General features: G+C 54.5%; 1 protein-coding gene across 3 annotated transcripts in view; it reads right to left on the minus strand.

The window, feature by feature from the left end:
* The window catches only part of ZNF385C (zinc finger protein 385C), a 63,332-nt gene extending 42,981 nt beyond the window's left edge, over positions 1–20,351 (minus strand). For 2 of the 3 annotated variants that reach the window (XM_050985604.1, XM_050985603.1), the window contains exon 1: positions 20,206–20,351. In XM_050985604.1, the coding sequence (XP_050841561.1) occupies positions 20,206–20,242 (37 nt within the window). In that variant the 5' untranslated portion in view covers positions 20,243–20,351. The remainder of the gene's footprint in view (positions 1–20,205) is intronic. The other variant, XM_030231210.2, reaches the window with a different exon arrangement.
* Between the last annotated feature and the right edge of the window lie 6,888 nt (positions 20,352–27,239).

Consider the following 27,239-nt stretch of genomic DNA (forward strand, 5'->3'; position numbering starts at 1 on the left):
CTTTGGGCTACTGAGAGAAACTGGGATCATGCTGCAAACAAACTGGAAGAACCAGGGATGACTGGATGCATGCTGGAGGTAACTGGGATATACTGGGTGTGACTGACATCATACTGGGATGCCAGGTGAGGCAGGAGAGCCCAACACAGGTCCCACACCTGTGGCTGTCTGAATCTGGGGGATCCCTGAGCAAGTGCAACAGCATTTGGGCAAGAAGATGTGAGCAGCAGTGTGGAGTTGATGGGATCTCCAGGACGAGGTGAGAGATGAGAATTTGACTCTAAGTTCTCAGAAGGCTGATTTATATATATTATATTATATTATATATTATAGTATATTATATATAGTGATATTATATTATATTATATTATATTATATTATATTATATTATATTATATTATATTATATTATATTATATTATCTATATACATTATATTATATTAGATTTATCATATTATATCCACTATATTATATCCACTATACTATATTATAAGAAATTATATACTAAAACTATACTAAAGAAAGGGAAAGGAGACCTCAGAAGTCTAGACAAGGATGATAATAAAAAAATCCATGACTGACCATTCCAGACACAGCTGGACTGGGATTGGTCATTAATTAAAATAATTCACATGGAACCAATCAAAGATGCACCTGTTGGTAAGCAACCTCCAGACCACAATCCAAGCAATCAGAGAATTATTGTTCACATTTCTTCACATTTCTTTTCTGAGGCTTCTCAGGAGAAAAATCCTGGCCAAGGGATTTTTCAGAAAGTATCCTGGTGACCCAGCAGCATTGCCAGGAGGTGAGAATTCCCTGGAGCAGAGAATAACCCACTTCTTCCAAGTTTCCAGCTCCAGACGACACTCCTTGTGTCAGGCCAAGTCTCTGTTCACTCGTGGGTTGGCCCAAGGCAGAGCTAGGATGGAACCATCTCTCTGCAGGCAGCAGATTCAGCTGGCAGGACTTGAGGGTGTCCCAGAGCCTGTCCCCAGCATGGCAGGAGAACAGCTGGCACTGGCACTGGCACCAGCAGTGGGTGAACATGGGGTGTCGCTCTGATTTTTTAAGATTTTCTAAGCCTTCTGAGGTTTACATTCTTGCAGCAAACTTTCTCACCCACTTCCTGTAAATAACTCATTGTTTTGCATTCTCTTATAGAAGAAGAGAAATTTGATAGCCTGTTGGTTTGTCCAGTGTCATTGGAGAGGTGGCACTGTCACTTTTGGAAAACTTCCCTTTTCTTCACCTTGAGAGCAGCAGTGTGTGCTCGTGTTGTTTCGTGTCCTACAGTGACACACGGGGCTCTGTGGGACCAACTTGCACCATGAGCTGGAGCCCTGACAGAATTCAGGACATCCCTCTGGCTTTCCTGGATTGCCATAACCCCTGCCAGGGGGCTCAGAGACCCTGGCACAGAGCCCAAGACACCTGTGACTTTGATTATGACCCATGGAAAAAATTACCAACCTTAAATGAGGATCTGCAAGCCACGAAAGTTTAGGTAGAATGGCAGTGAATTTATCATGGGGTGAAAAATAGATTTTTAGGGTTTTTAGAATGGGGGTTCAGGGGGCAAGATGGAGGAATCTGGGCATATCCAGCCTTTCTGCTTCTTGGCCTCCATCTTCTGCTGTGATGTTGGAACTTTTAGATTGGTTTAGAGTAGAAGCTCACTGTCTAACATAGGTGACAGGTATTGGGAAGTTATGGTAAATATTGTACATGTAGGTTTTAGTATAAAAAGATAACACTGCCCCAGGGCAGGCAGAATGCCCCTGACTGTCTTGCTGAGCGACCTCGGCAGGTCAGGAGAAAAAATTTTATAGCTAAGAAACAATAAACAACCTTGAGACTGAGAACTGAAGAGTTCTGACTCCTTCTTCAATGGCCAGGCTGGGAAAAGAGACTTTCTAACACACCTCGGGGTCACTCTGAGCAGCAGAGACCCTGAGAGAGCCCCAGCGACACCACAGAGCAGAGCTGCCCATGGAGAGCCCGGGGTCAGCTGGGGACAGCCCTCCAGCAGCCTTTGCCTTGCAGGGACACCGTTCCTGCCGCCCGACCCCGAGCTGGGATGGCTGAGAGGGCTGGGACATCCAGAGCAGCCTCGGAGGCGCGAAGGTCACCCGAGCCCTGTGATCCAGTTACCGGCTCGGAGCTGCCAGCTGCGGCTTACAAACACCCGCAGGCACGGCAAGGGGCCAAGGCAGGGGCCGCGGCGTCTGTGGGTGGCCGGGCAGCACCCAAGGGTGCCCTGCAGGATGTGCCTGGCATCCTGGGCACGGCTGCACGGAGCCCGTGCGGGACTCGGGGCAGCAGGGACCGCACAGGGGACTCCGGCTCGGGCTGTCCAAACCGCGCTGGTGGTGCTGGTTCCGACACAGCACCCCGCGGGATAGGAGGGTTCGGTTCTCGGGCTCACCGGGCAGCCGGGGCGGGCTCGGTTCGCTGCAGCCCCGGCCGCAGCCCCGCGGTGGCGCCGCCGCTCCGCGCCCGTCCCGGAGCCGCCACCGGGGACTACGGGGACAACGGGGACCGGGGACAACGGGGACAGAAGGCAGTGCCACTGCCACTCACCCCCCCACGGGGTAAGCCCCCCTCTCCTCAGCGGGTCTCAGCCCCATCCTACACCTTCCTGCAGCCTGGAGTGTTCCCATCCATCGTCCAGCCCAAAGGAGAGGGAGGTGCTCCCAGCGGCTCTAACAGAGCCTTTCCCAGGATAACCATTAACAGAGCAACCGGAAAGCAGATCTGGGAGACGATCAGCAGCAGGAATGTGAGCCGGGGCCTCAGGGACACGCGGCACGCTGGTGGGGACACGCCAGCCCAGGCAGGTCGCCGGGTGCCCTTGGCATCCTCCCCCTCCCCGGGTATTTTTAATGCAATTACATCCCAGGACGCAGAGCTAAAATTGGAACATTATGTGGACAAAGTATCCCCAAAGTCTCCCTCGTCTTTAAAACGGGCACTGCTGTTGCTCTGATTAGGCAGCAGCTCCTGTCCCGGCCCCCGGGGCAGCTTTTGAAGGTCTGCCCTAATTGCACACACACTTGTTGTCTCATTCACTTAATTTCTTCTGTGCCTGTTCTGCTTCTCAGGTGTCAGGGCCACAAACGGGTGGCTGGTGGCTGGGACAGGTCACAGGGACAGGCTGTGGCACGTGTGCAGGCTGGCAATGCCCTGAGGGACGCCTGCTTTGGGGCAGATTTCACCTTTTCAGCAAAGCATTGAGGAACTTTTGACTGAGGGGTGGGGGGGCTGTTACCTTTCAGAGGAGGGAAACTAAGGCAAGGTGAAGGCTGTGACACTCAGGGGCTCTGAGCCAAACCCAGCTCAGGACACAAGGCCACCACACCCCAGCTCCACCAGCCATCCCACCCCGGGACTGATGAGGTTTTGTCTCCTCCATGCAGGAGGATCAGAAACAGTTGCAAAGTTTGGGGTAGCCTTCCAAGGGTTCTCCTGGACGGGGCAGAGCTGCCACTCCCCCATCACTGCCAGATTTGACCTGGCTGAGCAGCACCAATGGCACTTTCCAGGACCCCATGACACCCTGCCACCTGCACCTCTTGCTGCCCTTCCCTCAGAGCCAAGGCCTCACAGGGGATGTCCCTTTGGCTGCTGATTTTTGGAAAGAGACCCATCCTTTACTCAGCTCCTGAATGCAAAGCAAACTCCAGAAACCACAAACAACAGCACAGGCTGCAGTCACTGCAAGTGACTCCATGCCCACACACTGTGCTGAAGCAGCATCCCACAGCATCCCACAGCATCCCACAGCATCCCACAGCATCCCACAGCACCCCACAGCATCCCACAGCACCCCACAGCATCCCACAGCACCCCACAGTACCCCACAGCATCCCACAGCACCCCACAGCATCCCACAGCATCCCAGAAAAGCCTCTGGCTGGGCATGAGATACTTCAGCAGGGCAGTGGGGCTCTGGCCAAGCTACAAAATCCTGATGAGGGAGCAGGTTTGATGCAGGTCAGGTCCTTTCCCATTATTCCCAATATTATTCCCATTATTTATGTGTAATTTCCTGTATTCTGAATAACCTGGGGCAGACCAATAAAGGCCATCCTGAGCACAGGGAGTGCTGTTATCCCAGCCTGGATAGAATTTCCCATGCACATCTGTGCAGGGATATTCTCTGAGTGTCCCACCCCAGCAGGGACCCTCGTGCTCCCTCCTGCCATCACCAACTTGTGTCCCATGGGATTTTTATTTGAACTGAACTCAAGAGAGCCAATGCACATGACCAGAACCTTCCTCCCCCCAGAGCTGAGGGGACCTGACAAGAGCTAACTCTCCATTCAGCAATCAGGGAAAACACCACCTGAACAGAAAGTGCATGAACTTGGTGAGAGACCAAGAAATCTGGGGGGAAAAAAATCTTTTTTGCGTTCACGAGGTTACATTCTACTGAATCCACCTTCCTTGCCTCCCACTGAGTACACACAAGAGTAAATAAAAAGAGAAGTAAAAGAAAGTGTTGGCATGAAAGCAGCCACCAAGAGCTGTCACAAAATTGTCTCAAACCCCCTGAGTAAGGACCAGTTTCATGGTCCCTGCCCACGCCTGCAAGGATCCCCAGAGCTGCCACAACACCTCAAGCCCAACTCAAACCACTGCACCCCATCACCTGAGGCTTTGCAGCTCTGCCATCCTGCCACTGCCATGCACTGCCACACCTGGCTGTGTCCCCCTCCAGAGCCACCAGGGACCCCTAGACCCCCTGGAGCAGAATCCCCACCACCCTCACAGACCCCTCACCACCGGCACAGGCGATTTCCAGCCCTCCCACCCATCTGGGCTCAGCATCAACCCCTCTTCAAGGCAGCACCCGGCGCCCCAGCCTGGCACAGGAGGCTCCTACCTGGTGCTGGTGACGAGCCCTGCCCTTGGCACCGCCGAGCCCAGCCGGCTCCTGCCCTTGTGCCACCTCAGGGCACCGCACCCTGTGCCTGGAGAGCTGCAGGCGCCTGGCTCGGGTTTCACGGAGCGCTTCCAATGCGGTTCGATCGCCACTAAATCAGCGCTCATCAGCAGCCTCCGGACGAGAGCCCGGCACGTCCCGGTGCCCGTGGCTCAGCAGGGTCCCAAAGAGCCCCGAGCGTCACGCGGGGCAGCGGGGTGGCATGCCAGCTGGCAGGGGGTGGCACTGGAGGAGCCACCTTGAGCCAAGAGCAGGCGGATGCACCTGACAGCAGCTCTCAGTGACAGGGAGATGGGGGAATGGGGCAGCTTTCCGAGCTGGGCACGGAGAATCCCCTGTGTAACTTCCTGAAGGGGCACTGGGTGCTGTCACCTGACAGCAGCTCTCAGGGACAGGGGACATGGGGGAACAGGGCTGTCTCGGGCTGGGGGCAGTAAATTCCCTGTGTAACTTCCTGAAGAGGCACTGGGTGCTGGGGGAGGGATGGGAAGGGCACAGGGGGCTCTGCTCTGGGCATGGAGGTGGCCCAGGGGTCCTGCTGTGGCATCAGGAGATGCTCCAGTGTGCTGGCCTGAGCAGACCCAGGCAGATTGCAGGTTTTGGAGGGCCTGGCCGTGGCTTCCAGCATTTCATAACACTGCATAAACCAGCTGCCCCCAAACCCTGCCATATGCTCTGCTAATGCCACTGCGAGGCACATTTTAGGATCAGTCCATAAACCATCAGAGCAAGGATTAGTGTGAGCTGTCTCTCCTCAAGGGCTCTGGACTGCAGGCTGGCTCCTGGCACACACAGGGCTCAGACCACCCACAACCCTCAGTTCTGACCCCCCAGATGCCCAGCTCTTACCCTCAGATGCTCTTAGGGCTCCCCTCAGCCCCGCTGGCACAGGCTGAAGGGCAGTGGGACATCTTGCAGCCTCCAGGGAGGGCAGGGAGCATCCCCCGGTGCCACTGCGCCTGTCCTCTCCTTTGCACATCAAGATCATTAACACCGCATTCAGGGCTGCCTGTCCCCTGAATCAGCAGATCCCAGCCCCGCTCCCGGGCAGCGAGGACAGCTGAAACCCAGCTGAAGGAGACACCATGGAGGGAGGAAGCAGCGCTGCTTCTCTGCCTGTCTGCTCTGGGAAGCAAAACCTGGGCAGTGCCACCTGCTCTCAGCCCAGCAGGGAAAGCAGCAGAGCGGGGAATGAGACATTCCAGCCGTGGGTTTGGCTCTAGGTGTGAGCACAGAGCAGGGAGCAGTGGGAGAGGAAGGACTGAGCCTCCATGGTTCACCCCCTCACTGGCTGTGCATCCCCAGGATCTCTGCTGGATGAGGAGAACCTGCCAAGATCACAGCATCCTTCAGGATTCCTGTGGTCAGCACAAAGGTTAGGGCAGAGCCAGGTCCCACAGGACCACTGTGTGATATAATAAATAAATAAATCAATAAATAAAGCACAGAGAACCTGGTGATGCCCAGGGAGACTCTGAGCCCTGGCAGCACCTCGTGCTCCCCTCGCTGTTGGCTGAAGCTGCCACAGGGAAATCCCCAGAAAAGATGATTTTCCACAAGCGCAGGATCCAGAATGAGACCCAGGCCAGCTCCTGGGGACCTCCACCCCCACTGCAGGCCTGGAGAGCAAGGTCAGCAGCGGTGCCACTGGAGGCACAACACCACAAGCATGGGCACAAACACCGTGGGATGGCACTGCCAATCCCCTTTCCCCACCCACGAGTTCCCCTGGCAGAGGTGAGGACCCACCATGAGCACTTACAGTGATGAGCAGGGTTCCAGCAGGTCCCACAGCAGAGGTGGGCACAGTCCTCCCTCCCAGCTCCCCTCACTCCCACATCTGGGTCAGGAGCTTTTCAGGGCAGAAATTGGCTTTTAAGTGAATTTGTGGAGAGCTGCTGGCTAACAGGAGACCTCCAGCTTAAGCTGGAGCTCTCAAAGGCTCCTCTATTACAAGGCAAATTAAATATTTGATAGTGCTAAGCAAGTGACATTTGCAGTCTGGTCACGCCAGGGGTATCAGATAGAGACATTTGCAATGGGATCTGTTTAAATCCATGTAGTGCTTTGGATGTGTCCATCAAAACAAGCCCAGAGCTTTATTAAAATCAATGTTATCAAACACCCTGCTGGGGGAGGCTCTGGAGCCCACGTGGTGGGGCTGGGGGGCAGCTGAGCCCTGCTGAGCTGTGAGCCTGCAGTACAGTGCAGCTTTGGAAGAGATTTTTTCTTAAATATTAAAGAGTAGCAAGAGACTTATCCTTACCTGCAGCTGTGGGAGGGAGATTTGCTGCAGCAGAAAAAAGGGAAAGCATTGACCCAGCCCCATCTGGAACCTGCTTTCAATCAGATCTCTTACATATGAGAGATTTCTGATACCTGACACCAGATCAGATGTGCTCCCATCCCAGATCCATCAGACACACATTCCAGAAACTTCCATGAAGTTGTTCAGTGTGACAATGCCTGATTCCCCTCCCCACCTCAGCAGGGGCTGCACAGAAACACACTTTGTCCAAGTGCAACAACACTACTTCCATGACCTTCCCTAAAAAAAAGGGCTTGGAAACATAAAAGGCTGCAAGGGACTTTCTGCATCTGTCACAGGAGATGTGACAAAGTGACACAGTGTCCAGGCCACTTGTTGACAGTGGACAGTGCCCTTCACGGGCAGATTTGGGGAAGATTTCCTTACCAGCACATGGCTCAGTCCCATCAGCTGTGGTGGCAGGGGAGGCTCCTGAGCACCAGGACTGCTCTGGGTCTGCCCTTGGGGACCCCCAGGGGTCCAGGGACAGCAGGACACCCCGATGTGGCTGAGGGGCCACCCCAGTGCCAGCCCCTCTGCCCCAGATCCATGGCACTTGGCACTTGGCTGAAGCTCCCAAACCTCCCAGCTGCTGGGAAAAGTTTGCAGGAGCATCTCAAGCTGAAAGGCAAATGACAAGTAAAAAGAACCCCCAATTTATTGTTTTCTCAGAATTTAGAGTGGGAGGAAGGAAAATGGGACGACCCATGATTTTTTAATGCCTGCAGTTGGCAGCTCCATATTTAATGTGACAGCATCCCTTTAAGAAAAATATGTTCATACACAAGAAAGAAAATAAATTGGCAAAGCAATTTGCTTCCAAGCTAGGCTGACAATTCCCCACTCCAACGTTTTGCTGCAGCCTTAGGTGAGCTGCATGGCCAGCACTCCATGCAGGGCAGGGATCATCTCAGAGGTTAGGGATGCTCCACTGGGTGACGAGCCCATCTGGGAGCAGTAATTTACCCCAGAGATGGAGCAAAGAAAGAGTGGAAGGAGTAATTCATTGTGTGTGAGGTGACAAGGAGACTGTGCTGTCATGTTAGCACAGTGACAGCTCCCCAGCACAAACAGAGATGCTTGTTACCCACACGATCAAAGGGGCTTCTGCATTTGGGGTAGGAAGGGAGAAAAAAAAGACAGGGAGGATGGAAAAGAAGAGCTAAATCAAAGCCTTGTTACCGTTTCTTATGAAAGAAACTTGTGAGAAATGCTTTCTGCAGAGCAATTAGTCACCAGGATCTGAGGCAAGAGCCCAGCAGGACCCACTGCTGCTGCCCTGGGGCTGGGCAGAGGAGCCTGGGGGGACAGCAGGAAGGACCTGTCTGACAGGGGACAGCACGGTGGCACCAGAGCCATCATTAAGAGGGGCATCAGAACCCAATTAAAACCATCCCTGACTTCTGCATTCCCCTGACTGAGGGTTGGGGGTCCCCAGGATGCTGCACACCCAGCACATGAGGTCCCTGCTGACAGTCAAGCCCCTAAAGCCTTGAGTTTGGTGATGATGATGCCACACCCAGGGGTGCCACGAAACCCCTGAGGCCCCCCATGTGGTGCTGGGGGTCCCCAAGAGTGATGAGGGTGCAAGAACTGTGCTGCAGGAGCCTTGGCCTTCAGCCTCAGTTCACACCTTGAAACCCTGACTTGTGTGTGAACAGCAGGATGCCAGAGCTGACAGGCAGGGAAATGAAATGGGACAGATGATAATGAATTGCCCACATCCCTCAGCATCTCCTGGATGTGCAGGAATGAAGTTATACACTGCTCACTGGCTAGAGGACAGAAGAAGAGTTTCAGAGCTCGGGTTTAATCAGTTCAGTGACAAGCATGGCCAGGATTCATTCCCTCCTCTCACCACGCTTTGGTTTCTCCTGGCTGCCCCAGGAGTCACAGCCCTGCTCCTGCAGCACTGGGATGAAGCTGCAGGAGCCCAGCTGCTGCAGTGTGAGAATCCTGTGCTGTGCTGGAGGCCACTGGAGTCAGCAGAGAAGCACGTGTGTCCAATTAGACTGGGAAACCTCTGCTCCCAGAAGGGCAGAGGGCAGCCAGCCCTGGCTGGCAGTGCAGGTGGCAGCTGCAGGGTTTATTTGGGCAGCACCACCAAGGTTATTTAATGAACTCAGGTGGGTCAGAGCTCCTGTTTGAAAGGAACTCCAAAATGGACTCATGATGTTGGGAAGGATGAAAGTTTGACAAGGAAAATCTCACAGATGTGTGTGCTTGGCAGAAAGATTTTGGAATGTAGAGTTTGATGAAGGAATAGAGATGGAAGCAAGTTTTGATACAGAAGAAAAAAATTGCTAAGCCAGTCTGGATAAAAAAGGAGCAAAGGGTGTGTTAGTTAGAAGGGTTTTTATGTCTTAGAGCAAAGGATAAACCCACCCCAAACCAGAAGATGTTTTTACCAAGCAGAAAGAGAGCACAGGCAAACAAGCCTGCTGATGTTGCAAGTAGAAAAAAGGTCTCAGAATTTTCTACTGCAAGAAAACTGAAAAACAACTTCTACCTTAAACTGTAATGTACTGACTGTGAGTGATTGGAGAACAGTGACATGAATGTGGTAATTACAATAGTTATGATAGGCTATAGATAATAGTTAAGGTATAGATTGGTTCTACTATATTAAGATGCTCAGCAAAGTAAAGTGTATAATGCATTGTAACCTAAACTCAGGGTCTGCAGGCCTGCCTGCAGCTGGAGCTGACAGCTGTGGGCACAGCTCTGTCACCCACCACCCTGGACTGCTGCAACACCTTGGATGGAATAAACTGCATTTTGGAGAGCCACCTGGAGTCCCACATCTCTCATTTTGGCTCTTACACATGAAAAGTTGCTTACTTCCCTGCCAGGACACAGCTCCACCCCTGCTCACTCCCAGATCTCTCCCTGCTCCCTCTGTGCTCACCTGCCTCCCATGGGCTGGGCATGGCTCACACCTCTTGTGGTGGTATGAGGGTCCCCAGGACAAGGTGAGAGATGAGAATCTGACTCCAAGTCTTCAGAAGGCTGATTTATTATTTTATGATATAGTAAAAGAAAATTATCTACTAAACTATACTAAAGAAAGAGAAAGGAGACATCAGAAGGCTGGACAAGAATGAATAATAAAAACTCGTGACTGAGCAGAGTCCTGACAGCTGGACTGGGATTGGTCATTAATTTAAAACAATTCACATGCTGGGTGAACAATTCTCCAAATCACAAAACGTGGAGAAGCTGAGGCTTCTCATCTTGCCAGGAGAAGAAATCCTGGTGAAGGGATTTTTCATAAACTTCACAGTGACAATATAAGCTGCACCAGTGAGCCATGGCTGGGGCAGAGGCTGCTCCTTCCTCAGGGCATTCCCAGGGTGGAAACCTGGGAGCTGCTGCTCGAATTCCAGTGAGAGGAATAGCAGATTGGTCTTTCCAAACAAGCTGTGGGGTCTGCTGGTAGATAAAACCAGCACTGGGAAATAAAAGAAACAGTGGGAAGGATTCCACTGATTGATGAATGGAAAAAGATATTTAGGTTTGCTGAGAAATGAAATTAGACATTGAAAGATGAAAGAAATAATGGGGAAGAAAAACCCCTAAATTGAGTAAGAATTAAAAATTAAAAGGAAAGGTTTATACATTAGAGAGAAGTCTTTGGTATCAGGTGTTCTGGGAAGTCTGAACCTCTCAAGTACCTCAGCCAAAGGGGAAAGAGAGAGGGAAATGTGGGAAATTGGGATAAAAAGGGAGGCTGCATCCTCCAAAAATTGGAGAGACCCCAGGGGAATGTCCCATGGCCTTTCCTTTTATCCAAATAAAGTCAAAGGACTCCTCTGTCTCCTTTTTGGACACAAACCTCTGATGTTTGTGGTTGATTTTCCTACCCCAGGCAATGGGGAGGCGGTGGCGAGGCAGCCCGGGCAGAGGGGCCGCTGACAGCTCCGTCTGCAGCCCGGCCGTGCCAGGGCCCGAGCGCGCCCCTGCCGGGCACAGCGCCAGCCCGCTGCCAGCACGGGACAGGCGGCCAAGGCACGGCCCTGGAGCTGCCTCGGGGCTGCACCGGGATGCCAAGGGGAAGCTCCGCAGCCTCCAGCCCCTTGCCAGGGCTCCCGGTTCCCCGGGGCGTGCGGGGGACAGCGGAGGGAGGCTGAGCGCCGCCGGAGCCGGCGAGAGGCGGAGGCGTTGCTGTTATGAAAACATGCGAGGGCTGTGTCTGAAAACATTGTGAGGAGCCAGCTCCATAAATAGGCCCTTTATGGCTCTTCCCTGAGCTCAGACAGGCTCTTTCACACACGCTTGGCTCCGGCACGGCGGGTTAAAACAGCGCCGTGTTGGGTGGGGGACACTGGGGAGCAGCGGCAGTCGGGAAACTGAGGCACAGAGCCCCCCTGGGGGGGCTAAGCAGGGAGTGCCACCCTCGGTGTGCCCGTGGGAGGACAGACGCCAGGACAGTGACCCGACACTGCAGCTGTCCCCTGCCACCACCTCCGCACGCAGCACGTCCCGGCAGCACACGGCCGCGATTAATCAGCGCATTCATCAGGGAGTTGTCATTAATTGAGCAGCTCCTGTGGCCGCGGATGGTCCGTGTGGTGTCAGAAGCTGTGAGTGCAGCAGGAGCTCCCCGCTGCTCTCGGCCACATCCACTGAACGCGGTGACAGCTCGGTTTGTGCCCCCTCAGCGAGCGTCCCCCGGTGTGGGAGCGCTGGTGACTAAAGCAGCGGGTGAACGATTTGTGACTCAGAGCATCATTTTGCTCATTTCGTGCCTTTTTTTAGCGCGGGGCGGACAGAGCTCACCCAGCAAACTCTCGCCAGGCACCGCCACCGCTCCCTCACCGCGTCCCAGCTCCAGGCACCCACCTGGGGCTGGGCACCTTCTTGCAGGCAAGGTTTGATGTGGTTCTGCCACGGAAAACAGGGAGGAGAAGCTGGAAAACACTGCCACGGGCTTTGGCTTGCTCTTCATTCTCCTTTCTAGTGTTTCCTTTCTGACCTGGGAGAAGGCAAGGGGAGCGCTGCAGCCGCGGGGAGCTGGGGAGCCCCGGTGGCCCCGGTAGCTCCGGGAGGCCCGGGAGCCTCGGCAGCCCCGGCAGCCCCGGCTGAGCAGCTCACACCGCCCTGGCACTGGCCTGGCAGCTGCCTTGATCAAGAGCAAAGCACTGAGCTCTCTTTTGGCGGTAACCGATGTCTGCAAACACCAGGTGCCGGCTGGAATTGAGGAGCTCTTTGAGCTGGAATTGTGCTGAGCACCCGGTGCTGCCAGAGGAAACTCTGCCCGGACCACCTGCATCATTGAGGACCAATGGCAGCATCCTGCAGGCTGGGGACAGCGATAGGGACGTGCCAGCAGTTTCCTCTCATCCTTACAGACAGGGCAGCCACAGCACAGCAGGCGTATGAGAGCAGCAACCCGGCTTGTGAGAGCAGTTCCAGCCCTGTGTCGGCACCTCCAGGTGATCCGTGCAGGAGTGCAGAACGAGGTCAATGTCCTTGGCACTGCCACCACACCTGGATGCATCCCCTCCATCCAGGGGAGCCACTCACAGGTGCCCCCATGCCATCCCTTGAGCAGGGATCTGGGCAATCTCACCACCAGTGTGACCAACGCCACCAGCGCCAGCCACTCCCATCTCCCACGGGCTCCTTCAAAATGTCACCCAGCGCCACCAAACTCTCTCGTGGGGGCAGAGCGACACCGCCCCAAAGCAGCTTCAGGGGTGGCAGCCCCAGCCACCGCGGAGGACAGAATTGTCACCTCCTTAAAGCAGCTTTGTCTTTGCTTTCTCTTTAATGATTTCCCAGCTGCTTCCCCATTTCAGCCGATAATGGGACTTCACTCCCTATCTGGGTCTGAGAGGCGCTTGCCTTATTCAGGCGGGAGAAAATCAATTCCCCTCTCACTCAAGTCTTTGCAAGACAGATGAACTGGAGCTCGTGCCTGCCTGAGCAAAATATTTATTCAGTCTGGGAACAGATTTACTTTTGAACCTTCTATAAATACAGCTGAGGGCCCCCATTTAATCCCTTACCAGAAGACCTGATTTTATTTGTTTTATGTTTTAAAGAATTCTCCCTTTTCCAACGCCTTGTCAGCAGGTGAAGAGAGGCAGGATTTTTGGCACCCAGCTTGGCAGTGGGCAGTGCTGGGCAGCCAGTGCCTGACCCCACTGCGGGAGGGGGTTTGGGGGTGACAGGGTGAGAGGGTCAGCAGTGCAGGGTCTGGGTTCTGCAGGATTTCCTGCTCTCTGTTACTGATTTACACCCATCAAAGCCCTGCTGGAGCCAGGGCAGGCAGGGAGAGGCCAAATCCTCCACAGAGGCTCTTTGTGACCCTGCCTGCCCTGCCCACATGAGGATCCCTGTGCTGGGGGCAGAGTCTCTGTCTCAGCAGGGCCATCCACAACCCTCTGCAGCCCCTCAAGACCTGAGACCACCTTCCACCAGACCCAGTAGGGATCCTGCCTGGCACCACAGCATCACACCACCCTGACCCCCAAAGATCCTGCATCATCTGTCACTCCACAGCCAGCAATCCCTCAGCTGGGAATGGGTTCCCACCCCTGGCAGGAGAAGGAAAAGCTCCTTGGGGTGGGTGGCCAGTGAGGAGCTGCTCCCAGGGCACTCAGGGGCATCCTGCCACCTGCCAGCATCTCTGCCACACAGCACTGTGCTATTGCCAGAGGGTTTGCCCAAGTCCTCAGGAGGAGAAATGCCCCCAAGGACAAACTGAAAAGTTTTCCCAGCAGATGCCAAGAGCCAGCAGGTGCTGGAGCTGATTTTCTGCCACCAGAAGCCACCTTGGCACTTCCCTGGGAGGAAGTCCAGAGCCCCATGCCCGTGGGAGCAGCAGTGGCACTGCAGCAGTGCTGGCAGCAGAGCAGCACTGGAGGTGCAGGTGGCTGCCAGGGGTCTCTAAACCCCTTTGCCTCATCCCTGCATTGCTCAGTGCCCATCCTGCCCCAAGACTCTGGCACTGATTTTGCCTTCCAGTGGCAATGGAGCACACAAGTCACCATCTCCTCCACTCCTGACCAGGAAGGTGAGACTCTGGCACAGCTGTGAGCCCTGCAGTGCCAGTCCCAGGTCCCTCCCCAAGCTCTGCAGCAGCTCCAGTCCAGGACTGAGCTCCTGCACAGCCCCAGGATGGACAGACCCCAGCCTGGACAAGGGAATTGCTGTTTTCCCATCTGGCATATCCCCAGCCCTTGGAATACTCCTCCAAATGCACAGTGTGCTCTACACCACAACTGGCTCACTTCTTTGACACACTTATTAAATTGTTATTACACCTGTTGGCTAATTAGCTCCTCTGGAAACCAGAGGGAACAGAAATTTGACATTGACCTGCGCAAACCTGCAGCCCTGCAGATGCTGGCTGGGTCTGGGGGGCTTGGGAGACGTGGGGGACAGGGAACTTGGCTCTGTAGGAGTGTCCCCCACTGCCCCACAGCCCAGCTGCCCCATCTCCCAGCTAGATGGGGAGTGGGGAGCCCAGGATTGATGGTGAACCCCCTGCATCCCACGCCTGGGGTGCCAGCACTGCCCTTGCTGAGCACAGATTAATCTGGGAGAGCTTTAATCCTCTAAAACCCTTTCGTAACAGCCCTCAAAAATAAGCCTGGAGAGTTCCTAATACTTCTTGAAAATTTGGAGTTGGGATATTTATAGGCTCTGGCTTTGCATGAGAGGAAGCACAGCCAGCTCTGGGTGGGAGGGCTCTGAGGTGGAGGAACCTGCCCCGGGGGCAGCCACTGCCCCACCCCAGCAGCCGCTCTGTGCCACTCCCAGTCTCCTGCTGGCACCATAACAAGCTCCCCTTGTTTGGGAATTTTATGATTTTTTTTTTTTTTCCTACAAGTGTTTCAGGCTCCTCAGAAGAGCACAGACCGGCTCTGTGCCTTCAGCCCTTCAAACGAGCAGAGCAGCAGCACTTCCGACCAAGACAAACAGCACTGACGCCCCCTGGGCACCTGGCTGAGGAAGCCAAGGGCAGCAAACCACACAAAGTTTAGAAAAAAAAACCCCAAGCCTCTAAAAATGTGCCAGAAGTTACCCACACCCACCAAAGCCAGGAGGCTGGGGTGCTGCCCTGCTGGTTTCCAGTCAGCACCAGTGGTGGCCATTGGCATCTCTGCCACGCTGGTCCTGGTCCTGGTCCTGGTCCTGGCAGGGACACCCAGGGCAGCAGCACAGTGGCACCTGCAAGAGCCAAGTGGCAGCTGGCAAGAGGCAAATCATTGGTTCCATGCAGTCACTCCTGCTTCAACAGATAAAGAGAAGAATATCCTCCAAAAAAAGCTCTTAGCCCTTTGCCCCGTGGTTTCACAAAGATGTCACCGAAGATGTCCCCAGGGCAGAATTCTCCCAGCTCCAAGGCAGCAGAGCTCTCAGAACTGGGGGTGAGAGGAAGATGAGAACCCCCTATGATCCTACACAGGCCAAACCCACCCCACATCCAACAGCTCCTTCACCCCCCTGATGCACAGCGAGAGCCAGTGGCCAGATGCCCCAGAAATACCCAAACTGGAGACAGAGTGGCATCAGCCTGATTCCCAAGAGAGCCCCCAGCTCATCCCCTGGCTGGGCACAAGGCGGAGGAGTGAGCAGAGCTGGCACAGAGCTGCCAGGATCACACCAGAGGAACCCAGAACCTCACCAAAGGAAGCAGCAGGGATGCCCAGCTCCCTCAGCACCCCGAGCCCAGCCCCTGCTGCCTGGGCAAGGTCCAGCAGCTGGAGCAGCTCCTGACTGCAGGCAGACCCAGGCACAGATTAGGGCTTCACCTCAAAATGTTTCCTTTGCAATTTCCCAGTGATCTTTCTTATCAACTAATTAAAAAAAATTCCATAATTAGGCCAGAGAAAATCACGACTCGAACGTTCCCATTTCAAAGCAGCACAGATCTGCTCTGTATCAAGGGCTCAGAGCCCTCTCCAGAGACAGGTTCCCCCAGAAGCCTCCCCCATGACCAGGACTCCTGCTGAGCCCACCCCTGCAGGGCCCCAAGCCCACCAGCAGCCCCTCTGCCTGGCACCCTGCCGGGAATTCATCCTGGAGAAAGGGCTGTTTACATTGCAGGGGCAAAAGTGGTGGGGATTGTAAAAAACCAACCATAAACCCTCTGACAGCGAGGGATTCTCTGTGTCTTCAGCCCCTGTGAATTCAGGAATGCTTGGGGAACACCCCACAGACACGCAGAGCAAAGTTCCCCCTGTGCCCACAGCCTGGTGTGCCTGTGCCAGCCCTGCTGCCATGGCCAGGGCATCCTGAAATGCCAACACCTGCACCAGGAAAGCTCCCACAGGAGCTGGGGCACCCCCTGCTCACAGAGCAGCTCATGGCTCCTAAATCTGCAGGTTCCCTTTGGCATGTAAATTGTATTTCTAAGAGAAATGGAGCAGTTGTTACAGCTGGGGCATCCCCTGCTCACAGAGCAGCTCATGGCTCCTCAATCTGCAGGTTCCCCTAGATGACTGGCAAGGAAATTGTTGTATTTCTAAGAGAAATGGAGCAGTTGTTAGGGTGCAGCTGCAGCCTGGGTTTCCTTGAGAGCACAGACATAATTCCTGACAGGGGCTTTCTGACACAGAAATTATGGAGCTATTTTGGAGGCAATCTCAGAACATCATACTAAGAAACAGCCTTAGTACATCACAATATCGTTGCTAAATTGACAAATAGACCCTCATGGGCTTCATTATTCTGCTCTGGGAGCACATTTTTGCATTTTTATCATCCCTAGAAATGATTAAAGAGCTGCAGAGCTGAGGGCTCTGGCTTTGGAACACTCAAACTCCAGTCCTGATTGAGCTGAGGAGAAGCAGTTGGAAGGGCTGCAGGGCTTGGAAAGGGAATTTTTGCCCTTTTAATATGTAAGTCTGGCACGTTTTGGAGACTCTCTGGTGCTTCCACAGCAGGTTTGCTTTTAGCCCTGGGAATTCATCAGTAAAACAATGTGACTGACATACCCAGTGCTGGGTGGGGAACATCCCTGCAAAGGTTCAGTCAATACCAAACTTGTGTTGTGCACTCGTAGAAATGCATTGATCTCCCCAGAAACATTAGATAAAAGCCAAACAAGAGGAAGATCCCCAGAAATACAACAAGTAAGAGCCCAAAGACCAGGGTTCCTTTAGGAGCTGATGTCTGAGGATGCTCAGGCAATGCTCAAGGAGTGGTTTTGGAATTTTGGAATTGCTGTAGATGGCGACAGCCAGGTGGGCCACAGCATCACTCCAGGCTCTGCACATTCCTGCCAGCCCAGGGGGATGAACAGCAGGTGGGTGCAGGCAGAATGAGCTCTGTCCATATCCCTGTCCCTGTCCCCACAGGCACTTTGTCCTGGGACAGCTGGGAATGCTGGGCAGAACATGAACCCCAGAAACAGTGTAGAGAACATCAGGCAGGCAGGTGGGGAGGGATGGGATGGGATGGGATGGGATGGGATGGGATGGGATGGGATGGCATGGCATGGCATGGCATGGCATGGCATGGCATGGCATGGCATGGCATGGCATGGCATGGCTGCTCTGAGCCCACTCCAGCAGGATGAGCAGCCTGAGCAGCCAGACCCCAACCCTCACCCAGCATGGCCAGGACATGCAGCCCTCCACAGTCCAGCACTGGGGTCCAAGCCCTGAGGCCAGTGAGCCACCAGCTCCCAAAAATGTCTATAGCTTCTGGAACTATTAAACAGCCTCCCAATTTCTCCATGGAGAGGCTGCTGCTCTGTCAGAGTTGAGCAGTGAGAGAGAGCAGCCACTCTGGAGCCTCAGTCAAGCACGATGGGAGCTCAGGGATGGGAGCTCAGGGGTTCGAGCTCAGGGATGCTCAACAATGGGAATTCAGGGATGTGAGCTCAGGGATGGGAGCTCATGGATAGGAGCTCAGGAACTGGAGCTCAGGGATGCTCAGGGATGGGAGCTCAGGAAGGGGAGCTCAGGGATAGGAGCTCAGGGATGCTCAGGAATGCTCAGGAATGCCAGGTCAGGGATGCCAGCTCAGGAATGGGATCTTGGGGATGCCAGCTAAGGGTGGGAGCTCAGGGATGCCAGCTCAAGGGTGGGAGCTCATGGATGCCAGCTCAGGGATGGGAGCCCAGCAATGCCAGCTCTGGGATGCCAGCTCAGGGGTGGGAATTCAGGGGTGAGAGCTCAGGGATGCTCAGGAATGGGAGCTCAGGGATGCTTGTGTACAAGGCTCACAGCGGGAAGGCACAGCCTGGCATGACGTCACAGCCCTGCTAACGCAGATCCTGCTCTGTGCATTCACAGACAGAGCCACATCCAGGCTCACAGCAGCCTTTTTTCCAATGCACGTGGCAGATTACAGAGCAAGCACAAAATCCACAGCACACGGTATCATCACCCTGCCCTGAACTCTGCATTTGGCTGGAGAGTTTCTGGCCAAGCAGAATCACACTGGCAGCTACCAAGGGACCAACACAGCTCCTCCATCCCCACGGAGCCCTTCCACACAAGTGACAAACATTCAGCAAAGCCACTGGGCTGGATGCTCCACTGGAAAACACCTGCAGTCACTTCAAAAAAAGTCAATGGTGATTTATTTGGATGGCAGTGGCTGAAGAAACTCCCAGCCAGGCTGGCAGCTGGGACAGAGCCTCATTTATCTGCAGGCTCTCACACAGACTGCCCTTTGGTGCTATTTTCAGGCAGACACAAACATCTCCACTCCCCACTCAGACATCCCAGGTAAGCAGGGGGTGAAGCCAATGTGTGCACAGTGCAGAGCAGGGCAGGGCAGCTCCTGCCTCACATTTTCACCCAAAATTGCTCCCTGTGGGGCAGAGGTGCTGCCATACCTCGTGGGGACCCACAGACACATCCAGCCCTCTCAGGAGCAGCTCCAGCAGCAAGGTGCCAGTGCACACTGGTGGATCAACCTGGCAATGCCAGGCTCTAGATCCCTCATCCTCCACACAGAATCATCTCCTCTGTTTAAGCAGCACTTTCAAATTTTGCTCTGCAAACAAATCGCAGCCTGTTGTGCCAAGATGTTGTTTTCCCACCCGCCCATCCAGCAGGACCGGCGCTCACCGCCCTGCCAAGGGCAGGCACGGGCACGTCCCTGTGCCGGGATCCGCGGGGTTTGCTCTGGGGCAGAGCAAGCCCCGGCCCTGCCCACCCCATACAAACTCCTTAAAAGCTTCCACCGTAACTCGCTGGTGCTCCAAGTTAACAGCAAAGTCTGTTGGAAATGGCCGGGGGAGAGCGGTCAATCCGCTTCTGCCTCCACATTCCTGGACCAGGGGACCGGGCTGCTCCCACCCGGAGACTGAGCCAACAGAAAGAGCTTTTGTGCAGCTCTCTGAAGGTCCTTTCCGTAAGAGCCAAGAGTCCCCGTGGAGGCAGCCAGAACCTCGGCTCCATTCCCAGCGCAGCTCTCCAAGTCCCGGTCCCAGCAGGGACCCGTGCAGCTCCGAGGTGTGCTGTGCACGGTGACAGCACAGCCGGGCCCGGAGGGGCCCAAGCACAGCTCCTCCGCCCCCTGCCCCTCTTGGGCAGCAACCCCGACATCTCCTGGGCCAACGCCGCCCACGGCCGGGTGCTGCCGCAGAGCCCGGTCCCGCACACGCCCGTGGGGGTCCCACGCCGCCCACCCCGGGGGTTACGGGACGAGCCGGGGTTACCGGGACCCGCTCGGTGTGGGAGCCTCAGCCCCGTGCCGGACAGGGGGGCCTCGCTAAGGTTCCGCTCGAGAAGTTTCCCTCCTGACCCGTCCGGTGGTCAGCGGGGCCGGGGTTCCGCCGCCCCCGCCGCCCCCGCCCCGTGTCCCGTTGCGGCCGGGATGGAGCGCGGGGAGTGGGGCGAACATCTGGCCCCGATACCGAATTCCGGGGCCTTTCCAGCGCATCCCCACCACCACCCACAACTTTCCGAAGCCTGAAACTCCCCGTGCCCACAGCCCAGCCCCGCGGCCGCCGGTACCGGCAGCCCGCCCGTCCTACCTGCCCAGCCGCCCGGCTCCGCCGCCGTCTGCAGCATCCTCCCGCCGGCTTCTCGCTCCCGGCCGTGGGAGCGCGCTCTCGGAGGAGGAGGAGAAGGAGGAAGAGGAGGAGGAGGAGGAAGGGGGGGGGATGAAGGCAGCGCGCGCGCCGCCGCGGTCCAACCCCCCCTCGGCGCTGCGCGCCCTCACGGAGTGGGAGGGGGAACGGCGGCGGCGCATCCCGGTGCTGCATCCCTGTGCTGCATCCCGCAGCTGCATCCCGGTGCTGCATTCCGGGGCTGCATCTCGCAGCTGCATCGCGGGGCTGCATCCCGCAGCTGCATCCCGCAGCGGTGCTGGAGGCTCGGGGGCATCCTCCCGTCGCGCACCCCTCGGTCACGGCTGCCCCGGGCTGGGACGGTCGGGACAGAGGAGCTTCCCAGGCTCTTTCCGGGGGGTTTGGGGGGTCGCTGAGGTGTGTGGCTAGGGGCGCAAAGGAGGGTGACACCGCGGGGCTGTGGGGAGGACACCTGAATTTCTCAGGGTACTGGGATGCCGTGCGCCACCAGCGCCCCGGAGAACAGCGGGTCAGGTCTCAGACCCCCACCCTGAGTGGCACAGACCGCCCGGCTCCCCAGGGAGGTGACATCCCCAGGGCTGCAGTTCTTTGCCCATGGCAGAGCCCCTGGTCCGACCCAGGGCCAGCAGCGAGGGACAGAACCTCGGCCATGCCCGGCTGCTCCAGGAGGGTGAAGCCGAGCCAAGGGCGGGATGGAGGGAGGGGATGGCAGGGAGACGCTCCTTGCTCCTCAGTCATCGCAGCTGGAGCACGAGGTGCCGCCAGGCAAAGGCGCCTCTGCTGCCGTGCTTGGTGCTTAGCCTTGTGCTAAGATCAACAATTTTAAGTGCAAAAGTCTGAGCTGGGCTGTCGCTGTCATCGTTGTTAATATTTTAGCAGCTCCCAGAACCTTTCAGCGGGGCCACACAGTGCTGACACAGGAGAGGAGATAGAAAAGCCTCCTGCTGCCCGCCCCGAGGAATTCTCTGTCTAGACACGTTATATAATCACATTTTGCCTTTGCAGAGGTTCTCAAAGCACTTCCCAAAACTGCTAATTGAGCTTTGGAGCCCAGCTGGGAGGGAACTGCTCTGGCCAAGAGCCCTCTGCTCTGGAGCGGGTACCCAGGGGCTCCTGCCTCCCAGAGCAGCTCCTGCTCGCTGCTTTGCCTCCACTCAAACACGGAATTGGTGCCAAGAAGCAGAGGTGGGGCTGGCCCCGTGCTGCCCCTGGCAGAGGCTGGAGGATGCAGAAGTGGGGGCACAGCACGCTTCCATGCCTGCAGGAGGCTCCAGGGCCACCAGCTGCCAGGGAGGGGGAAGCCAGGAGCAGAGAGTCCCAGTCTGAGCTACTTCTGGGATTAGAGATCCTGGAACACGAGCAGGTGGCCCAGGAGCAGCAGATCCCTCCTGTCCACACCAGGAGTCCCTTTCCCTGCTGCTGTCAGAGCCAGGTCCCCAGGAGCAGCTCTGTGGCACCGCTGAGCCTCAGCCTGGCTCACCATAAATCACTTTGGGTTTTCAGAGCCCTTTTGCCAAAGCTCAGTGCATTTGTTTGCTGTGCCATCTGATTTTCACGATGTAGGTTGGGTTTTTTTCCTCCCTATAAATAATTACAGGCTCTCTAATGGATCTCGAACTTTGCTGTACCTTGGCTGTCAGGAGCCTGATGATGATGGTGTAGCCTTCTTCTCCAAGGAGCTGAGGCAGGGCTGGAGCTTCTCCACACTTTTTTTCATTTGCTTTAACCCTTTCAGCCTCATCCTGATGTAGGAATGTACCCCCTGTTGATGGAGTGACTAAATTATCTTTTGTCTCGTTTTTATTTGAACTACAAATTAGAAAGTCAAGATGTAAAATTTGACAAGAAACATCTTAATACTCCCCTTCCAGGCATGGGGATCAGGAAGTGCAGGGATGAGGCTCTCAGCTGACCCACAGCTCCCAAAATTTCAGCACTGGGGATGCATTTCTTCCTCTCCATGTGAACTCTGGCTTCCCCCTCCCAAGGGCAGCCCTTCATCCCTGAGACACTGATTGTGCCAAGACCATGGTCACCCTCAAACATTTTGGTTTGTTGCAGATATCTCCAAAGCTAAAGACAAAACTCTAAATAAAGAGAAGGTCATCTCCAGCTGCAGCACCCTGAAGTGCCATGGGACAGAGCAGCAGAGGGCACAGCACATCCAACCCCTCCATCACACTGGAGCTGCTCACAAAATTTCTCCCAACCCCATTCTCAGTTCTGTCCAGCAATTTTGTGCACTTGAAGAAGCAGAAATGAGCCTCTGGGGAGATAGGATTGGGTGCTGCCAGGAGGGAGGAACTGTGAGGGAATGGGCACTGCCAGGAAGGAGTGGGCAATGCCAGGAAGGAATGGGCACTGTCAGGGCAATGCTTCCTCTCTCTTCATGTTTCTGGAGCTCAGCAGCTCTGCTTTCAGTAAACAGGGAGTTTTACAATTGGACCAATGTCCTTCATCCTTTGGCAGCTCTGACATGCCCCCACACAGGGAGGTGCTGGCACTGCCCAGGGACACTGTGGTGGCACCTCTCCAGTGAGACAGGTGATGGGTGGGGGTGACAAGCTGTCCCAGACATGATGCTATTGAGACATTGCCAATCCCAAAGGGGGAACCACAGGAGCCCAGGGAAGGAGGATCCCTCCTGCAGCACCCACTGGGGTTCTGTCAGAACCCAGGACGTTCTTCTGGCTGTCCTGGGTAACTCCAGACCTTGGCAGGGGGCTCAGAGACCTTGGCACGGAGTCAAAGACACCTTTTGTGCCTTTGATTTTAGCCATGGAAACAATTACCAACTTTGTGTGAGGATGTACAAGCCACGAGAGTTTGAGTAGAATGATAGTGAATTTGTCACAGGGTGAAAAATAGATTTTTTGGGGTTTTTAGAATGGGGGTTCAAGATGGAGGAATCTGGGTGTGTCCTCCTCCTCCTCCTCCTCCTTCTTCCTCTTCACCTTCTTCTTGTCCTTCTTCTCCTTCTTCTTCTCCTTCTTCTTCTCCTTCTTCTCCTTCTTCTCCTTCTTCTCCTTCTCCTTCTTGTCCTCCATCCTCTGCTGTGATGTTGGCACTTTTGGATTGGTTTAGAGTAGAGACAGACTGTCTAACATAGGGGTTAGGTATTGGAAAATTATTGTAAACAAAGCTAACACCAGCCCAAGGGCAGTGAGTGTGCCTTGAACTGACCTGCCAGACAGATCTCAGCTGGTCAGAGAAGAATGTCATAGATAAGAAAAAATAAACAACCTTGAGAACCAGAGCTGAGGAATCTCCACTTCCTTGGTTATGGGGCTGGGAAAAAAGAGACTTTCTAACACCTTGGGAGCCATTTCAACCCAGGAACCTGAGAGGGCTGGCTGCAGTGCCCAGCCCTCCAGGTGCAGGTAGAGCTATCCCCTTCCTTGGCACTGCTTGGCAGAACTCAGATTCCTGGGTACAGCAGGCCATGGGAGACAGGTGGGCAGAGGAAGGGCCATGCTCAGGGGCCAGGCCAGCCAAGGAAGGTCTGTGTGGGGTGATCAGGCCCAGCAGCACTTTCCAGGAAGCCTCTCTGGCTCCTCAGCCACCGTGCCAAGCTGCTCCAGCAGCTGCCGTGGCCATTCAGCAGCTGTTGAGCTGTAATTGCTCATTGAGTCATAATTTATTTTTTTTTTCCCACTGAAAGCAGCACTGTCAGGGAATTAAAATCTTTTCAAAAGCCCATAAAGATTTCATAAACGTTTCAGAGCCGGATCAGGGGGGGGTTTAGCACCTTCACAGCCAGGATGCAGGGGAGGCAATGAGGAGAGCAGCAGTGGAACACTTGGCAGCTGTAACTGGTTAAAGGAACAACAGCACTGGGCAGCAGCAGCCCATGGGGAGCTGAGCGAGCCCAGGTGGGCTCCAGGTGGTTCCATTCTCCTTGATTGCCATGACATGCTGCTGACATGGCTCGTGGGATGCTGGGATGTGACACCACAGCAGCTCCAGGCTCCAGGAGAGCAAAAAGCTGACATGGGGGGAGAGCAGCTGCACCAGCCCCAGACCCTTGGCTCTCAGCTCAATTGCAGTGACCCAGCTCTGGCCAGCTGGGAAGTTCAACCCCACACCAGTGTGGGTGAGGGGTGCTGACCCCACAGACACCCATGATTGAATTCAGACGAGCCTAAGGTGTCCTCAAAAGCAAAGGTTTGCACTCTGGAGCTGTTGTAAACACGGAATAAGGTTTCCCACTGCTGCAGCACTTCCCACATGAGCAGGTGTTTGCAGGTGACAGAAGAGCTGTGTTCCCAAAGCAGCCCCTGCACCAGCCTGGGCACCTGCTATTTTTAGTGTGAGCTGCCTTTGATGGTCTCCATGAGCTCTGTAAAATATCTGGGCCAGGCACAGGCAGCTCCCACAGCCCCACTCTGCCACAACATGCATCTCAGGGAAGGAATTGCAGATGCTGGAGGAACCCAGACAGGACCCAGGTGCCTTGAGGGATTTAATGGGGGGAAAGATGTGCCCTGAGAGCCTGACAAGGCTGGACTGGGGTTTGCACCTCAGGATGTGCACAGCCACATCAGCAGGGCAATGTTAACACTAAACCTAATCATAATCCAAATCCTAAACCTAAACATAAATATGACACTAAACATAACACTAACACCAATGCAAGCTCCAAAACCTAACACTAATCTTTACTCTAAACTTAAACCTAACCCTCACACTCACCCTAATACTTACCCTAACCCTAAACCCAAACCCTAAACCCTAACCTTTAAATTGACACTAAACATAACACTAACATCAATGCTAACACCAAAAGCTAACACTAACCTTAACTCTAAATTTAAACCTAACCCTTACACTCACCCTTATCCTTACCCTAACCCCTATCCCTAACCCTATACCTAACTCATACCTAACCTTTACCAACCCTAAATCTAACCCCAATGCTGCCTCCCAAACCTAACCCTAATCCTAACTCTAAATTTAACCCTAACCCTCACCCTAATCCTTACCCAAACCCCAAACCTCACCCTAACCTTAAACCTAACCCTGATCTTAACCCTAATCCTAAGAGGGAGCCTAACCATAACCCTAACCCCAATGCTGCCTCCAAAACCTAACCCTAAACCTCCCCAAACCCTCAACTTCACCCTAACCCTAATCCTAGCCCTGGGCCCTCCCCATGGGCACCACAGGCAGGGCACCCCCAGTCTCTAACTGGGGTGCAGAAACAAGAGCCCAAAGGGGTCCGAGCTGAGCTGAGCCCCCATTTGGGCACCCATGGGTGCAGGAACTCCCCCACAGCTGCAGGGGTGAAAGAGGGACCCCCAGCCCTGGGCATCACTTCGAGAGGCACCTGAGTGACAGAGGCACCAATAATTCACTGGCAGGGGAGAGGCTGCTGTTATTTTATGGGCATTGTTATTTCCTTCCTGTTGTAACTTTTAATTAAAATCTACAGAAGGCCGATAACTGCTCCCTCTGCATAATTGCAGGGAGTAAATTTTATTATATAGGAAAGTGGTTTTAATTTTTCATGGATTTATTTTTAAGGAAGAGCAACACTTTGGAAGGATCTGTGAGCCCCAGTAACGTTATCAAAGAGGAACAAAGATGGGTTTATTACCTGTTCCCCATAAAACTGTTATTTTAGAGGAGTTTTGTGCTTCCTCCTAATGAGAGATGAATTGCACCAGCTTCATTTGCTGTAGGAGGAAAATTAAAATGAAACTGATAAGAGCCCAGCCTCTAGCTCCTGACTTACCTCCCAATTATAAATGAAAGCTCACAGGCATTCCAGAGATGGGGCTTGATGTCTACATTAATTATAAATAAATTATCTACACTTAATGTTTAAATGAAATTTCAGATAAAGCTTTATATTTAGAAAAGTGTTGCATCAGTGCATAAATATTTATGCAAGGAGTCTGGGTGAACTGCTGCTGCTTCAGCATGACGTTGGAGCAGAGCTGGAGCAGGGAGCCTTGCCTGGCTGTTGGGAGGAGGTGGCACTGAGCCCACCAGGGGGGTAACAGTCCTGGGACAGTTTAGGACAGTCCTAAACCCGAGCCTCCACTGGGGTTTGGAGAGGGGAGGTGGTGGGACACTCTGGGCACGTGTCAGCCTGATGTTCTCAGAGCAGCAGCTCACAGCCAGTGACAGTGACAGTGACAGTGACAATCCTCCATGCTCTCATCTTTCTCTGCCTCAAGACCTTGTCCCACATGACCCCTGAGGCACGAGGTGCCAGGGCTGGGGTAAGCCTTTAATGCAGCAGGAGTGGAGGAGGAGAAATCTGACAGGCCCCAGCTGGAAGGTGTGTGGGAAAACAGTTAAGGAGGAGAAATAAAATGGATTGAAATTGTTCAGCCCCAGCCACTTGTGAAGGAGCCCAGAGGAGGTTCAGACAGCTTCCAGCATCCTGAGGTGGGATATCATCCCTGGGGACACAGAGAGCTGCCTGTGCCCACACTCCTGGCCAGCCCTGGGATCTGCTTCATGCCATCAAAATCTGGGATGCAGCAGCTTTCCAGGGCCAGGAATGCATTTGTCTGATTTCTTTCTGATGCCTGAGACAGAGCACCCCTGTCAGGAAGAACATCCCTGTCAGAGAGAACATCCTGGCCAGGGCAGAGCATCCCAGCCAAGGAGAACATCTCAGGGGAGATGTTCCATTTGCCAAGGAGAACATCCCAGGCAGGGAGAACATCCCAGGCAGGGAGAACATCCCAGCCAGGTGCACACGTGAGCCACCAGCGAGGGCTGAGCAGGCAGAGCCGGGCGCAGTTGGGCCAGGAATTTTAGCAGGGTCACCTTTGGTATCGCAGCACTGCACAGCCCTTGCTCTGCAATGGGAGCAGTATCTCATTTCTTCCTCAATTAGCTCCTGATTATCAGTGTCCCAGGGCCCCTTTCCAGTCTCTGTTTAATGCACCATTAATAATTCATTTCTCAGATAGCAGGAACGCAGCGCGAGGTTGGGGCTTTGTGACTAATAAGTACCAGAG

Source organism: Serinus canaria, chromosome 27, assembly GCF_022539315.1.
Source record: "Serinus canaria isolate serCan28SL12 chromosome 27, serCan2020, whole genome shotgun sequence".
In the NCBI taxonomy this organism is placed as follows: domain Eukaryota; kingdom Metazoa; phylum Chordata; class Aves; order Passeriformes; family Fringillidae; genus Serinus; species Serinus canaria.